Source organism: Mesoplodon densirostris, chromosome 5 (genome assembly GCF_025265405.1).
Source record: "Mesoplodon densirostris isolate mMesDen1 chromosome 5, mMesDen1 primary haplotype, whole genome shotgun sequence".
NCBI classification, from domain to species: domain Eukaryota; kingdom Metazoa; phylum Chordata; class Mammalia; order Artiodactyla; family Ziphiidae; genus Mesoplodon; species Mesoplodon densirostris.
This window is the reverse complement of record NC_082665.1, coordinates 134073629-134089588: the sequence shown is the minus strand read 5'-3', so window position 1 is coordinate 134089588 and position 15960 is coordinate 134073629. Positions and strand designations below refer to the sequence as shown.

Below are 15960 nucleotides of genomic sequence, written 5' to 3'. Positions count from 1 at the left end.
TTCTTTTATGAGGATGGGGATTGTGTATCTCTTTATTTTTTTGTTTTTTTGCGGTACACGGGCCTCTCACTGTTGTGGCCTCTCCCGTTGCGGAGCACAGGCTCTGGACGCACAGGCTCAGCGGCCATGGCTCACGGGCCCAGCCGCTCCGCGGCATGTAGGACCTTCCCAGACCGGGGCACGAACCCATGTCCCCCGCATCGGCAGGTGGACTGTCAACCACTGCGCCACCAGGGAAGCCCCGGGATTGTGTATCTCTTAAATGTTGTAACCCTAGCATCTGGCACATACCAGGTACGAAATAAACTTTTTTTTCAGTGAATGTTATATTTATAAGGCGAAATACTGGCAAGTGAAAAAATTAAGTCACAGAGAAACATTGAATAATCCCTTTACAAAAATTAGAATTTCTACACATTATATGTGTGTGTTTGTATGTTCATACAAGCATAGGAAAAAAAGAGAAAGTGTATAACCTATCTTGTTTCCAGTTACCTCCATGGAGTAGGATCAGGTCAGAGCCTTTTATGGCCTGTTTTGTTTACTTATGTATTATCATTTTTTTTTTTTACAGTAAGCATAGGTAACTTAATGAAGCAGTAATATTAAAGTAAATCTAATCAGAATTTCTAGCTTCGCTTTTAACAATTACATGTCTTTATGGCCAATGATCCTTGTTATGGACAAGTTTTATAGATTTTTCAGTTAATAAGAAATTGGAAATACAAAGTTTGTTTTGGTTTACGCCAGTGAACTAATAATTATGTATTAAGTACAGTGTAAAGGAGAAACTCCTGTGTGTCTCCTCTGTGCTCAGTACTCTACCCACAGAGCACTTCATTTCTTTCTTTTTTTTTTTTTTTTTTTTTGCGGTACGCGGGCCTCTCACTGTTGTGGCCTCTCCCGTTGCGCAGCACAGGCTCCGGACGCGCAGGCTCAGCGGCCATGGCTCATGGGCCCAGCCGCTCCACGGCATGTGGAATCCTCCCAGACCGGGGCACGAACCCGTGTCCCCTGTATCAGCAGGCGGACTCTCAACCACTGCGCCACCAGGGGAGCCCAGAGCACTTCATTTCTGACCCTTGTGGTCACCAAATGTGTGGGGTTTTTCCCCACACCAAGCAGTTCTGCTGTACCAGCTGGGTGTCTTACTGTATTCAGTTCAGTTCTCACTCCACCTGGAGATACAGCATCAGATCCCACAGGATAAGGGCTCAAGCCCACAAGACTACACCCCCAACTTCATTTCAGTCACTAATCACAAGTCCAGGTTGTTACCTGTGCTTCTGACCCACTGGCTATAAATCAAGTTCCCATGACCCCCTCCTCAGGTTTGATTAGTTTGCTAGAGGGGCTCACAGAACTCAGAAAAACAGTTTACTTACTAGATTAGTGGTTTATTACAAAGGCTATTAAGGGATAAGAATGAACAGCCAGATGAAGAGATAAGGTGAGGCCCAGAAGGATGCCACCCTCCCAGCATGCAGAAGTGTTCTTGTTCACCAACCCAGAAGCTCTCCAGCTCCGAAGTTCAGGAATTTTTATGGAGGCTTCATTATGTCGGCGTGAATTATTCAGTCATTGTCCAGTAGTGATCCTGTTATCTCCAGCCTCTTTCCCCTCCCTGTAAGTCTGCAGGGCTGAAAGTTCCAGCCTTCTCTTTAATCACTTGGTTGGTTCCCCTGGCAACCAGCCCCATCCTTAGGGGCTTACCAGAAGTCACCTCATTACCATAAACTCAGATGTGGTTGAAAGGGGGGGGCTTGTTATGAATAACAGAAGACACCCATTTCACTTTTATGCCCTGGAGCTATTTCAGGAACTGGTAACAAAACTAAATTATAGCCAGAGATGCCCCTGTGGCTCTTACATAGGAAATTACAAGGGTTTTAGGAGCTGTGTGCCAGAAACCATGGACAAAGACAAAATATATATTTTGTTTATTATAAATCATGATATCACAGCTACTCATCAAAGGACCGTGAGTTCATTCTGTTTGTAGATAAATCAATAGTTCTAATTAAACTGAATTTCCCTTAGCTTGACCATCCTTGAAGAATCATTGACCATTAGGTTCCAATGGAAGGCTTTCCTCTTCCAGCATCCAGGTTACTGGTCACATGCTTTGCATGTAACATTCTGCTAAGAATTTGCGTTTGAAGTCAGTGGTCTGCCCTCAGCTGCTCTGATATGAAGTGGGGAGAGAGGTGCAGCTTGCTTGGAGGTTGGTGGTGTTCCCGTGGGTGAAGGCGAGGTGGGAGGGGCAGAGGAAAGGAGCAGAATGGAGCCGACTGGACCATGTGAGGAATGTGATAATGCACAGAGGATGTGTGTCCCTGAAAATTCTCAGGACGTTTTTTTCCTCTGTCTTCACATCCTGATGACACCACTTCCCACTGGGTACAAAGTCTTGACTGTGTGAAACTGTGAGTTCTTTAACTGTCTGGAATGAGTCTCTGGAGCTTCCACTGTGCTAATTATTTCCTGTGAGATCTGCATTTGAAAGTGAGGTTTCTCTCGTTCACCTCTTAACCCTCCTTATTATTCTCTGTTTCCAGTTGGTTCGACTCTGCAATGAAGGAGCTCGGAAGATGGAAAGGACTGAAATGATGTACACAATTAACTCCCAGCTGGAATTTAAAATTAAGGTATTCTCTCATACTTCTTCATAGATAGATTTGTTACTGCTCTTGCTTAAATCTTATGTGAATAAAGAGATAGTTGAAGGCAACAAAGTGGAGAGGAATTTGCTTTTCACAGCAGGGCCATAAATTGATTACAGAGAGGCTGGCAGGGGAAATAGCAGATGCTTTGCTTTGGACAATTCAGCTCTTGCTAATACCAGATAAAGTGACCTTTCTCTAGGCCACAGAGTTAGGTATTATCTAACTGGCACTTTCTTTTTTCCCTAGGAAGACACCAAACTTGAGAAAAGGGTGGTTAAAAATAATAGAATTTTAGGGGCTTCCCTGGTGGCGCAGTGGTTGAGAGCCCGCCTGCCGATGCAGGGGACACGGGTTTGTGCCCCGGTCCGGGAAGATCCCACATGCCGCGGAGCGGCTGGGCCCGTGAGCCATGGCTGCTGAACCTGCGCGTCTGGAGCCTGTGCTCCGCAACGGGAGAGGCCACAACAGTGAGAGGCCCGCGCACCTCAAAAAAAAAAAAAAAAAAAAAGAATTTTAGAATAGAAAGGAGATTTCTTTAGTATTCTTAAAGTATCCTGCAAACAGTGGTATCCCACGAGCTGGACCAGGGTGTTCTCCTAAATCAAATGAGGACACTCCTTTCTCAGTTTGCAAAAAAGGATTATTAGTGAATTGTTCTTTTCAAATTTGTTTTTCTTCCATAATTCTTTTTTGCATATATGCTGCCTGTTACTGCTTGTCTAATACTGCTCAGGGGCAGATGACAGGATGAACAAAGAAGGAAATAACAATTAATGGTGAGGCTAGGCCATGGTCAACTCCTTTGTTGGCTCACTGTTCAGTTCTTATTTATTTATTTATTTATTTATTTATTTATTAGTTAGTTAGTTAGTTAGTTATTTTGCGGTACGCAGGCCTCTCACTGTTGTGTTCTCTCCCGTTGCGGACACGCAGGCTCAGCGGCCATGGCTCATGGGCCCAGCCGCTCAGTGGCATGTGGGATCTTCCTGGACCGGGGTACTAACCCACGTCCCCTGCATCAGCAGGCAGACTCTCAACCACTGTGCCACCAGGGAAGCACCACAGTTCAGTTCTTAATGGATGTGAGTGCTCATGGTTGTGATTCTGTTTCGTTTTATGGCAGTTGAATTTAATTAAGCAACTTAAAGCGGTCATATTTTTTCATAGTGAAAGTGTTCCTAATTTGTTCAGTGGGATTAGAACGACCATGGCATTACGCAGATAACGCTCTGCTGTGTCATATAGTGTGAGGGCCACTGATGTCGTACAGCTACACCCTTTTATTTTATAAATGAGGAAAATACAACCCAGAGAATAATTAATTGTTAACAGGGTCATTCGGCTCGTGGTGGCAAAATCAGGACTAGGGTCCAGACGTCCTGACTTGCAGATCAGTGTAAACTCTTCCGCTGTGACACCCTGACTATGAAGATTTAAATGCAGAAAGGTGATCCATGATTCTTCTTAGAAAATGATGGGTGCTTGCTAAAAACAGCGTGCGCATGCACGCACACACGCACTTTAGTTATTATACCCTCATGTAGAAATTTACGGCAATTTCAAAACCCATTATTTCCCATCCTTCAAAAAGAATCCTGTCCTTCACTTTCATTTGTTTCTAAGTATTTCAGAAAATATATCTATACATCAAAGGATTTTTAAAATCCCCTCCTTTTTAAATATGATAAATCTCTAACCATTTCCATTTTAAAAGTTGATAAGTCCCTTCCCTAACCATTTTTCTTTTTCTTTCTTCACTGATAATCAGTTGGTTTAAGATAACTTTAAGCTCTGTTTCTCCAGAACCACAATTAATTTGTAACTGAAAAAATGCTTATCCCAAGGGTTCTTAAAAATAAGTGATTAACATCAGCTGAGTGCATGAGTTTTTGGCTTTTTGTTTTCTCTTGGTTCAATGATTAAAATTGCAAACTTACAGGAAAATATTCTAAGTTTAGATTTATAATGAAGAACTTAATTCCAACCACTTAGAAATACGAATACAACCTTACGACCTCATTTCTGTAACACTTTGTGTATAACAATGGACATTTTTATTCAGTTCATTTCAAAGACGAGAAGACAGATGTTCAAAGAAGTTAAGTGGTTTGTGCAAGCACATGCATTCTTTCAACAAATGTCATGAGCACCTTTGTGGACTGAAGTGGGAAAACAAAAGCATGATGATCCCTGCCCTCAGGGAGCTTACCATCTAGTAGAAGACTACAGAAATACAAAGGAGTGAGCCAAGTCTACAGCTGTTATGGGAGATAGAAGAGTTTTGAGAACACCAGCAATGGAGAGGGCGTGGCTGGCCCTAAGAATGAGGGACAAAGGGGTGGGGAGCTTGTAGCAGCCAGGCAAGGCTTCATCCTGGAGGTACGCTTGAGCTGATCTCGAAAGGAGAGAGAGAAGGGTCTTCCAAGAGTGAAGAGCAGGAGCAAATGCACAGGACTTGGTTTCAGCTGCTGTAGCCCAGGAATTGCACACATTCAGTGGGGTGGAGGGGAACAGGGCAGCGCTAGAACTCATGGGAAGGGCCTTGTGTGCCAAAGGAAAGAGCAGAGCGGGATCATCTGGGAGCCACTGCAAAGTTCAAAGCGTGGAAGTGACACAGTCAGATGTGCAGTTAGTAAAGATGACTTTAGCACCATAGTAAAAGCCTTTTAAACTTATTCCAAATCCAGAAGTCATTAAAAGGAAAGTTGATCAATGTGAAAATTTAAAAAATTTCTCCATAGAGTGACAATTAAAGGGCATTTGAAAAGTGAAAAGGGAAATAGGAAACTGGGAAAACAATTTAGAACTCACAGATAGATAAAGGGTTAATATTCCCAACATATAACCTCAAAGTGATAAGAAGAAGATAAGGAAAAAATCCATTAGAAAATTGCAAACTAGAAAACTGTTGTCAGAAGAGGAACTACAAACAACTGTTAAACATCTGAAAAGATGCTTTACTTCATTCAGAAGAAAATTTCTAATTGAAATTAAAATAATGTATTCTACCACTTGGATTTATAAATAATTCAAAAGTTTGATAAAACATTTTATCAGTGAGTCGTTGGGAAAGCCATGTTTATCTGTTGCTCGTGGGAAAGATTGTTATAACCCCAATGGTGGGCAATATGTCAATAACTATCAAAATTACAAATGCAAGTTACTATGACCCAGCAATTTTACTTCTAAGAATTTATCCTATTGATATACTCATGAATGTATAAAATTACACACACACACACACACACACATACATACAGACATACACACAAAGTTACTGATACGGCATTGTTTTAATTGCAAAAGATTAGAAACAACCTAAACATCTATCAATAGAGGACTGATTAAATAAATTATAGTATACCTAAATTATGTAAGACCACTCAACTTAAAAAAAATGAAGAATTTTAGGAATCGATATGGTAAGCTTTCTGCCTTATATTATTAAGTGGAAAAAGTAAGGTGCAGAACAGGAGGAAAAAAGAGTATAAAAGTTGCTTATGTGTAAGAAATCTCTGGCAAGTTATAGAAGAACAATAACAGTTACTAACTTGTAGGGGCTGTAATCAGTGGTTGGGAACTGAGTAGATGAGGAACGGGGTGGGAGGAAGGTTGTTCACTTAATAGGTTTTCATAGGACTTTTTTTTTTTTTAACAACCCCCCCTTCCCACTCTACACACATACACCAGATTCAGTTTATTATTTTTAAAATGTATTACAGCAGCTATGTGGAGGATAAGTTGGGAACGTAATAAAACCGGAGGCAGAAAACCAGTTTGGAGACTGGAAGCAGAGGCGGAGAGATAAGTGGGATGCCTGGAAGAGGGCTGTAGCTGTGGTACCACAGGTGTCTAGTCTGGTCGACTGGATGGAGAGTCACACCATCCACCTAGGTAGGGAATCCAAGAGGAGGAACGACCCTGAGGGAAGGGTAGCGAGTTCTGTGTTGATTCTATTTGGTTTATGGTCCTACCATAGCCATTACTGCCATGGAAATATTTACTGAGTATTTACTATGTGCCATTTTCACATAGTCTCATTGAATTCTCACAGGAACCCCATGAAGTATCTAATTATTATTCCCATTTTATCGTTGAGGAATTCGAAGCTAGAAATAGTAAATTATTTGCTCAGAGTCATACACCAAGAAGTACTGAAGCCTGGATTCAGATCTGCAACTGACTGCAGCGTCCACATTCTTAACCATGGCAGCAAAATAATGCTAGTCTTTTTCTCATTTGAAGGGGATAAAAGCTTATATATATGTCTGTGTGTGTGTGTGTGTGTGTGTGTGTATGTGTGTATTAGATATTTATGTATGTATGAATGTATGTATGTATGTTTACTTACATGTGTTTTTCATTTTTAAATTAGTAAGTTTCTGGACGAGTGCTGCACGTGGTAATGGGAGGGGTGAGGAGAGTCCACTGGATCAGCACAGGAAGCCGCTATTAATTAAGAGCGTGGACTCTGGAGCCAGCCTGCCTGAGTTCCAGTTGTAGCTCCACTACTTACTAGCTGTAGGACTTTGGGCATTACTTAACTTTCATTTCTTAGTTTTCTGAACCGTAAAGTAGGACTGATAATGGTACTTTCCCTCATGGAGTTACTGTAAGGATTAACTTAATTAATGGGAGGGCAGAGTGGAGAGTGACTGCTCAGTGCATATGGACTTTCTTTTTAGGGTAATGGAAGTGTTCTGGAATTAGATAGTGATGATCATTGCACAAGACTGTGAATGCACTAAAAGCAGCTGAATTATATGTATACTTTAAAATGGCTAAATGATGCATTTTTGTCTCAATTTAGAAAAAACTTGTTCTTCCTTGTCTCACTGGCCCATAAAATGAGTTAAATTTTATGCTGAGGCTGGTTTTCTAGGATGCTAAGTAACATCAAAAAGAATGAAAATCTTTTCTCCATGGGAATTATATCAATACCTTTAAGGATGTGTTTTTGTTCATGAATTTCTTCTTCTTATTATTTTTTTTTTTTTGCGGTACTCGGGCCTCTCACCGTTGCGGCCTCTCCCATTGCGGAGCACAGGCTCCGGACGCGCAGGCTCAGCAGCCATGGCTCACGGGCCCAGCCGCTCCGCGGCATGTGGGATCTTCCCAGACCGGGGCACGAACCCGTGTCCCCTGCATCGGCAGGCAGACTCTCAACCACTGCGCCACCAGGGAAGCCCTCTTTTCTTATTTTTGATTCACACCTGGATTCTAGTCTTAGACGAAGCTTCTAAACTGTAGGAATTCACTTAGGAGCAATTTGGGCTACTGTGATTCTTCTAAATATTTTGGTCATTTTTATAGCTTCTTCTTAAAAGAAAGCCATCCGAATGAGTTTAATCTTTCAACAATAAACTGAAACAAAAAACATTTATAGCATCAGATTTTTGTTTTTTAAAGAAGCACAGACGTATTGCAAGCCACTGTCAATTTTAGATATACGTTGGAAATTTATTTTTGCCCAGTGGAGTATGTGTTCATAAAACTCAATCTGTTTTAAGAACAAGAGTTAACTGAAGCCTGTGCACCTAGAGCCCCTGCTCTGCAACAAGAGAGGCCACCGCAGTGAGAGGTCCACGCACTGCAATGAAGAGTAGCTCCCACTCACAGCAACTAGAGAAAGCCCGTGCACAGCAACGAAGACTCAACACAGCCAAAAATTTTTTTAAAAACTTAAAAAAAAGACCAAGAGTTAACAAAACTTTTTTCCCCATCCTCTAACCTAAGAACAGTCATAGGGTGGCATTACATAATACTGTCATTGGTTTATCCTATACACGCAATAACAAGATAGCAGTGCATTCCCAGTAGTTGCAGCCCTGTGGCAGGACCTAACCTGACTCTGATTATTTGTGGTGACCTCTTGTGTGTGCTGGTGGGGTCCTCCTGAGTTATCTAAGCAACCTCTCTGTCACCTTTTAAGTCTCAGCCATAGTCTGATTTGAGATTTAGAGGCTGAAAACTACATGAACTCCTTTAAATAGCCAGTTTTGAAATTTTGAGATCAGCCACACTGTTTCATCTTCCATGTTAAATCTTCAGGAAAATAGTATATAACTGATGAGCAACCTTCTTATAAATGTCCTTTATAAATTAAAAAAATATGAAATCCTTTCTTAGCATTCTTATTTCCTCCCTAATATCCTCAATTTCCTTTGGCTATTTTTAATCATTATTCCCTGAAATGGATGACATTTGGTTGCACCACACTTACTAGAGTTATCTTTTGTGTGTCCAAGAACTTTTGCTTATTTTTATGGATGTCATTTTTTCAATCAGATTTTTGGCAGTAAGCATTTCTGGTAACTTAACAAAAAGAGCTCTCAAGGGTAAGGATCATTCTGAGGTTTTGAGAGTTTTCCAGTTGGAAACTGTAAACTGAATAAAGAAAAGACAGTATGCCGTTCCTTGAATATAGCCTTTTCTGTGAGATTAAGATGGATTATTCTGGAAGAAGTTCATTTTCACAACCAGAAAACGGCATGATGCTTTCAGGGATGAACTTCCATGAGGGAAACTACCATAAACTTAAGCAAAGGTTTTCTCCAGAATACAGCTAAGTAGATAATCAATAGACAAAACATACGTTTGCAGGGTTTTTTTCATTCCTTTTGAATAAAGTCTTTAGTTCATGAATTGAAGGCAGACTTTTTAATTTGTCTCTTTTTAACCGCAGCTATCAATGTTTTTTTTGTATGTTTGGATTCTGGTTTGTGATATTTAAAATAACTTCAGTTAATACCAATAGGTTTCCTTTCGAGGCTTTCAGTTTTAAGTGACTCCTTTTCCTTTTGAGGCTTTTTAGTTTTAAGTGACTCCTTATCAATCTTCTTTTTCAGTTAAGAGTTAATGGAAGGGTAATAATTTTTGGTTGACCCAATAACATTTTCTGATTGAGTTTTAGTTTTTATATAAGCAAGTTAATATTAATAGTTTTTTTTTGTTTGTTTTGTTTTGTTTTTTGCGGTATGCAGGCCTCTCACTGCTGTGGCCTCTCCCGTAGCGGAGCACAGTCTCCGGATGCGCAGGCTCAGCGGCCATGGCTCACGGGCCCAGCCGTTCCGCGGCATGTGGGATCTTCCCGGACCGGGGCACGAACCCATGTCCCCTGCATCGGCAGGTGGACTCTCAACCACTGTGCCACCAGGGAAGCCCTAATAGTTTTTTATATTGGAAAATAAATTGTTCTTTCTGATTTTCTCTTGGAGAATGTGCTATCCTTCTCTAACTGTATTTCACTATTACGTACCTGTTATATACGCTGTTATTTAAAATAGTGATGTATCATTTGTTTCAATGTAAGTTTTATACTTTACTTTCAATAATCCTAAAAGGACTTTACTTTGGCTTTCTCTTTTTGTAGCCTTTTCCTCTAGTCTCCTCTTCCCGCTGGTTGGTCAAAAGAGGTGAGTTGACAGCCTATGTGGAAGACACTGTGCTTTTCTCAAAAAGGACGTCCAAACAGCAAGTCTACTTCTTCCTCTTTAACGACGTGCTCATTATCACCAAGAAGAAGAGGTAAGCCTTCTTGTGGCGCTGCTCGCTGTACATCCAGTTTTGAAGCTCTGTAATTCAAACACCTGTTGGAGGTGATCATCCTTTAAAAGCTTGAGATGTTAGGTGTATAGTTTCTACACATGGACTCATAGCCTCTGTGCTTCATTTTTTAAAAATTACCACTACAGCGAAGACTTGAATTGTTACCAGCATCATTATCCTAGCCAACTGCTGCTGGGCTTTTAAAGAGTGCAAACCTCTGTTCTAAACATTTGACAGGTTTATGTTATTGGATTCTCTTGACATCCCTGGGGAGGCAACCCTCTTAATTTTTTTTTTTTTTTTTTTTGCGGTATGCGGGCCTCTCACTGTTGTGGCCTCTCCCGTTGCGGAGCACAGGCTCCGGACGTGCAGGCTCAGCAGCCATGGCTCATGGGCCCAGCCGCTCCGCAGCATGTGGGATCTTCCCGGACCGGGGCACGAACCCGCGTCCCCTGCATCGGCAGGCGGACTCTCAACCACTGCGCCACCAGGGAAGCCCTTCTCTTAATATTTTTGATTAGCATTTTTCACAGTTCTTCTGCCATAAGACCTTTGTATAAAACAGACCAAAGTTGCTCCGGTTGAGAACAAGCTGGGGTGTGACTCTAGCACTTCTTGTAACTTAATTTAAAATCCACTGCTCTTAAAGATTGTTAGAAAATCTTTAGAAAGATTAGATTTTTTTTTTTTTTTAGAAAAAAGTTTCCCTGTGACTGGGAGGATGTTAGCAATACTCCAATACTCCCTGCTTCAGGGAAGAAAGTCAGTCCCTTGGTTGGCAGAGTGTTTATTCCTCTTACTTTAGACTTCTGGTTGTGGAGTCAGGTCCTGCTCCAGAAGGAATACTGTACAAGCCTTTTCTTTACAGCATTTGTTCTAACTGTTCACACTCAAAACACACACACACATGCACATACACATACACATACTCCCCTTAGCCCTTAGCTCTGCCTTTCTCTAGGGAGCATTCTTTATTAAATGTACTCAGTATGTGTTGGATTATGAAATATTTTCCTGCTGTTTCTCCATAAATAGTCCGTCTTTCCTAGAATATGAACTTAGAATGAAAATATAAATCTGTGGTTTGTTATTTCCACTTATGAAGGCAATGAAGGTAGGCTGAATTGCTGGCATATGATAGGAATAGTAGTAGTTAGTTCACGGGGTACAGTTTAGACAAAGTAAAGAGAATCATGGAAACAGGCTTCTGGGAATATATAAAATTAATTCCCAAATTTATCATGAAATGTTTATTCGAATTCTACTTCTGAGTTGCTGACGTTTTAGCTTGAAAGTTCAAACTAAATTGAAACAGAGGTTGAGCTTTTCTTTCTGCTCCTTTTAATCAGACTGTATTATGAATTATTTCAGCTGCTCGGCTGTTGAGGCGACATGAAAACTTTGTATGGTCTGCCCTGAAGAGCCATAATGTGACAATGATGAATACGTAAAGACGCTGATGATTATTTTTCATACTTAGGAAAATAGTGTTCCCATAACTTCAGGAAGAGATTATTTCTCTTACCTGGGACAGTTTAAATAGTTCTAGTAGCTAAGTAAATTTTATAAATACAGATTGGAGAGGAATTATAATTTTTGTATTTTTGTGTTTTGTTAGTTTCCTATGAGATAGCATGTTTCTTTGGCTTTCTTTGCGATGTTTTGTTTTTAAGGAGGGTAATTATATATGACTCTTCAAATGCCAGAACTCTTGACTTTTAACATCTTCCAGCTGTTGAAATATTTGTTCTGTCTCAATGGACCAAAAGCTTTCACTAAATTTTTGATTTTTAATGATAAAATATACATTGACAGTACCAAACCAATTTTAAATGTAAATGTAGTTTTGCTTATGGTGATGAAAACATTAAGGGTATTTAAACCAGTATGTCACAACTTCTATTCTTTTTTTTTTTTAAGGAACAGCGTTTTTTAAAAAAATATTTATTTATTTATTTGTTTATTTGGTCGCACTGGGTGTTAGTTACCGCACACGGGATCTTCATTGCGGCATGCGGGATCTTTAGTTATGGTATGTGGGATCTTTAGTTATGGCATGGAACTCTTAGTTGTGGCATGTGGGATCTAGTTCCCTGACCAGGGATCAAACCCAGGCCCCCTGCACTGGGAGTGCAGAGTCTTAGCCACTGGACCACCAGGGAAGTCCCGCAACTTTTATTCTTGAACTTGCCTAGAACCCAGTAAATACAGACTTTTGAAAGTTAGAATTAAGATATATGCTATTCTACTTAGCAGTGTACTTTGCCCTCCACAGGAGATTTTGCCATTATATCTAATGTTGCACTGTGAGCTATCCCATATTTGTTTCCTTAGATATACTTGCACTTCTGTGTTAATAAAAGAAAGAAATACAGCTTCAGTGGAGAGGGCACCCCTGAGTACCTAACTGCCTTTACCAAAACTGGGGTTTTCTTGCCTTTACCAATTAGTTTATCATATTTCTAAGCTGCTCTTGACTCCGAGAATAGCATTGGAGGTTCAAGTTGTTTATGACCTGAATATTTGGTGAGGGTGACAAACAGACCACAGAGTCTTGATAAACAGACTCGGTTAAAAATGTACAGTATGCACAGCCGTATTTCTCTTATAGCTTCAAGGAGGCGGCTACAAATGCTTTGCATGCCAGAGACAGCCATGAAGGGGATACAGCAGCTTTGAACAAGACAATCGCTTAGGCTTGGCTACGAGGTACAGATGAAAGATAACTACCTATGCCAGCTCTGTAGGACTGATCCAACCGCCCACTGCCTAAGTATAATTCTAGGATTCAGTCAAGGAGCTTAGCTGCTGGGACTCCAGTGGTTTTCAGCTTCAGGGAGGCTCCCTGGCTACTGGGAGGGACCGCTTGAGAGGACAGTTACTCTTCCTCCAGTGTGGCAGATGGTTTATGCTGAGATGGTTTATGCTGGCGAATGGGATGAGTGGCTACCTCAGCTCTGCAGTGTGTGTGTGTCACTGCTAGTGCTTGCAGAGCGGCTAGTGACCATGCTCCAGGACAGGAATTTTCACTCTTTTTTATTTTATTTTATTTTATTATTATTTATATATATATATATTTTTGCGTTGCGTGGGCCTCTCACTGTTGTGGCCTCTCCCGTTGCGGAGCACAGGCTCCGGACACGCAGGCTCAGTGGCCATGGCTCACGGGCCCAGCCGCTCTGCGGCATGTGGGATCTTCCCGGACCGGGGCACGAACCCGTGTCCCCTGCATCGGCAGGCAGACTCTCAACCACTGCGCCACCAGGGAAGCCCTTCACTCTTTTTTAGACTATCGAAAAGAAGTTTGAAGTTTCCATTAGCTCTGGACTGCTTGTGAGTCACCGTATTGATAGTCTGTTCTGTCAGATTTCAGAAGGATGACTACTTTGGATGAGAAAGTGAATTCTTGGTACTTGAAGCTTTGACTGCAGGTTGTGTGGGTACTTCCAGAGCAGAGTTCTCAACTGGGCACTGTTGAAGCCCTACAGTTGGTTGTGGTCGGGGCGCCTATGCTGTGTGGGCTGTCTTAGCAGCATCCCTGCCCTCGACCTACTGTTTGCTAGTGGTACCTCCCTCCCAGTTGCGACAACCAAAAATGTCTCCAGGCATTGTCATATGTCCCCCAGTTGAGAACCACTGTACTAAAATGATGGCAAACTGTCAACCAGCTTTGCCTTCAGAGGGTGGAAGGTGTGCAAATGTATCAGACCTGACACAGCAGTAGCAGTAACATTGTAATTAAAAAGGAATAGACATTGTAATTAAAAAGGAATAGATTGCCATGTTGTACTCATAGATTAATGAAGAATAACTTGTTATAAAATCCAAGTTTTGCCCAGCGATAACTTATAATTAGTTATCCATTACAGCGCACAGACTACACCCCGATGTACAACCTTCTGGATTAAGTACCGTTGTCCCCGGTTTTGAAACGTGAAAACTGAATTCAAGACCTAAATAGGTTCAAACTCTCCAAACGCTTATTTTGCAAGGTAGTTAACTGTGTTCTTGTCTCATTCAGTGCCTTGTATCTGGCTTAGGTCTTCCTTTTCAATTTCTTCTGAAGCTAAAAACAGTCTTCCTCCCTGTAATAGTTTCTACAGCTGCTGTAGCAAAGTACCATAAACTAGGTGGCTTAAAACAATAGGCATTTATTCTCTCATAGTTCTGCAGGCAGAATTCCGCAATCAAGACACTGGCAGGGCCATGCGCCTCCGCAGGTGGTGCTTGTAGCAGCGTAACTCCAGTCTCTGCCTCTGTCTTCATCTGGCCTTGCCTCCTGTGTCTCTGTGTGTCTTAAAATTGCCCTCTCCTTATAAAGACACCGGTTATTGGATTTAGGGCCCACTCTAATTCAGAATGGTCTCATCTTAACAGATTCCATCCGCAAAGACCGTATTTCCAAATAAGGTCCCATGGGATGGCATCAGGGGTTAAGGCTTCAACATATTTTCTGGAGGACACAGTCCAACCTCCTATACTCCTCGGCACATCACCACCGCCTCACGTAAAGAATGAAGAAATCTGCTGTAATGCCTTAGCTAGCTCTAGAACACACATTTTTTTTTTAACATTGATGCCATTTTTCATAGATTTCTGAATGTCATCATGGTCATGTGATGTGAACAGCTGTATTTGGAGTTTTCTCCGGTTACCTTCATGTCCCAACCTCCTTCCAACCTGTTCCTTCTCCAGGGTCTGTTCCCTGCTTAGTAAAGGGCACCTCCTTCCACCCAGTTGCTCCACAGTAAATCTGAAAGCCCGCTTCGTCCTTTTCTTCACCGTGCTCCCCGTCTGTTGAATCCTCAGTCTTCGACTCACGATGAAACAGCTTCTTTCCTCACACATTGCCACGCCCTTGTACCAGCACCTTGAACTCGCCCAGAAGACACACCTAGCTGGATTCATGCCACCATCCCTCCATCCATTTACATTCCATAGCCGGAGTATGCTTTTTAAAAGACTCAGTTTGTCCTGTGCAAACAGCCCTTCCATGGTCCCACCTTGCACTCACTGAGGCATTCTAGCCCCCGGGACCTGGCACGTGCTTCTTTCTCTGCCTGGAATACCCTCTCTACCTCATAACCCTGTTCCACCCCAAACCTTTTCTAGGCAAAGTCCTTTTCATTCTTTAGGTCTTAGATTAATTGCCACACATCCACTGGGAGCTCTTATCCATTCCTCTAGAGTGGGTTGATTTCCGCTGCTCTGTGTTCCCACAGAACCCTGCACTTTCTCTGTCATAATATTTGTGTTACTATGTGTTCATGTCTGTCGTGTTGACCTTTGCATCCTCACTGCAGAGACTGCGCCTGGCCTGTAATGACCATTTAATAAATATTTGTCAAACGTGAACCAATCCATCTAGATGGTTAAATATAAACAATTTGAATGCCTGCATTACTCAGTGGGCAGGCTCCCCCCATTCCACACCCAAGTGAAAATTTCTTTGAATTCTCTTTTATTTTTAAAAGACGTGTGATTTTTGTATTCTGCTCCATTATAGATTCATTTTCAATTAATTTTGGTAAAAGCAAGTCTGGAACTTTATCATGTGGCTTCTCACATCTTCTGGAGTTTTATCTATAAACGTATCCATAAATGACAGGTAACCTCAATCTGAAAAACACTTAAGATTGTATTTGCAAAACTGTGCTCTATAGAGGAAGTTATTTTTTTTTGGCTTGCTTTTATTTGGTACTATTGTGTCAACTAATGTTTTGAGCTACCCATACAAAAGGGTTTA

At 41.5% G+C, this 15960-nt stretch overlaps 1 protein-coding gene across 1 annotated transcript in view; it reads left to right on the top strand.

The window, feature by feature from the left end:
• The window catches only part of ARHGEF26 (Rho guanine nucleotide exchange factor 26), a 151789-nt gene that overhangs the window by 101599 nt on the left and 34230 nt on the right, over positions 1-15960 (top strand). The window contains exons 9-10 of the mRNA XM_060100189.1: positions 2559-2648; positions 10039-10193. Coding sequence (XP_059956172.1) covers positions 2559-2648; positions 10039-10193 — 245 coding nt within the window. The remainder of the gene's footprint in view (positions 1-2558; positions 2649-10038; positions 10194-15960) is intronic.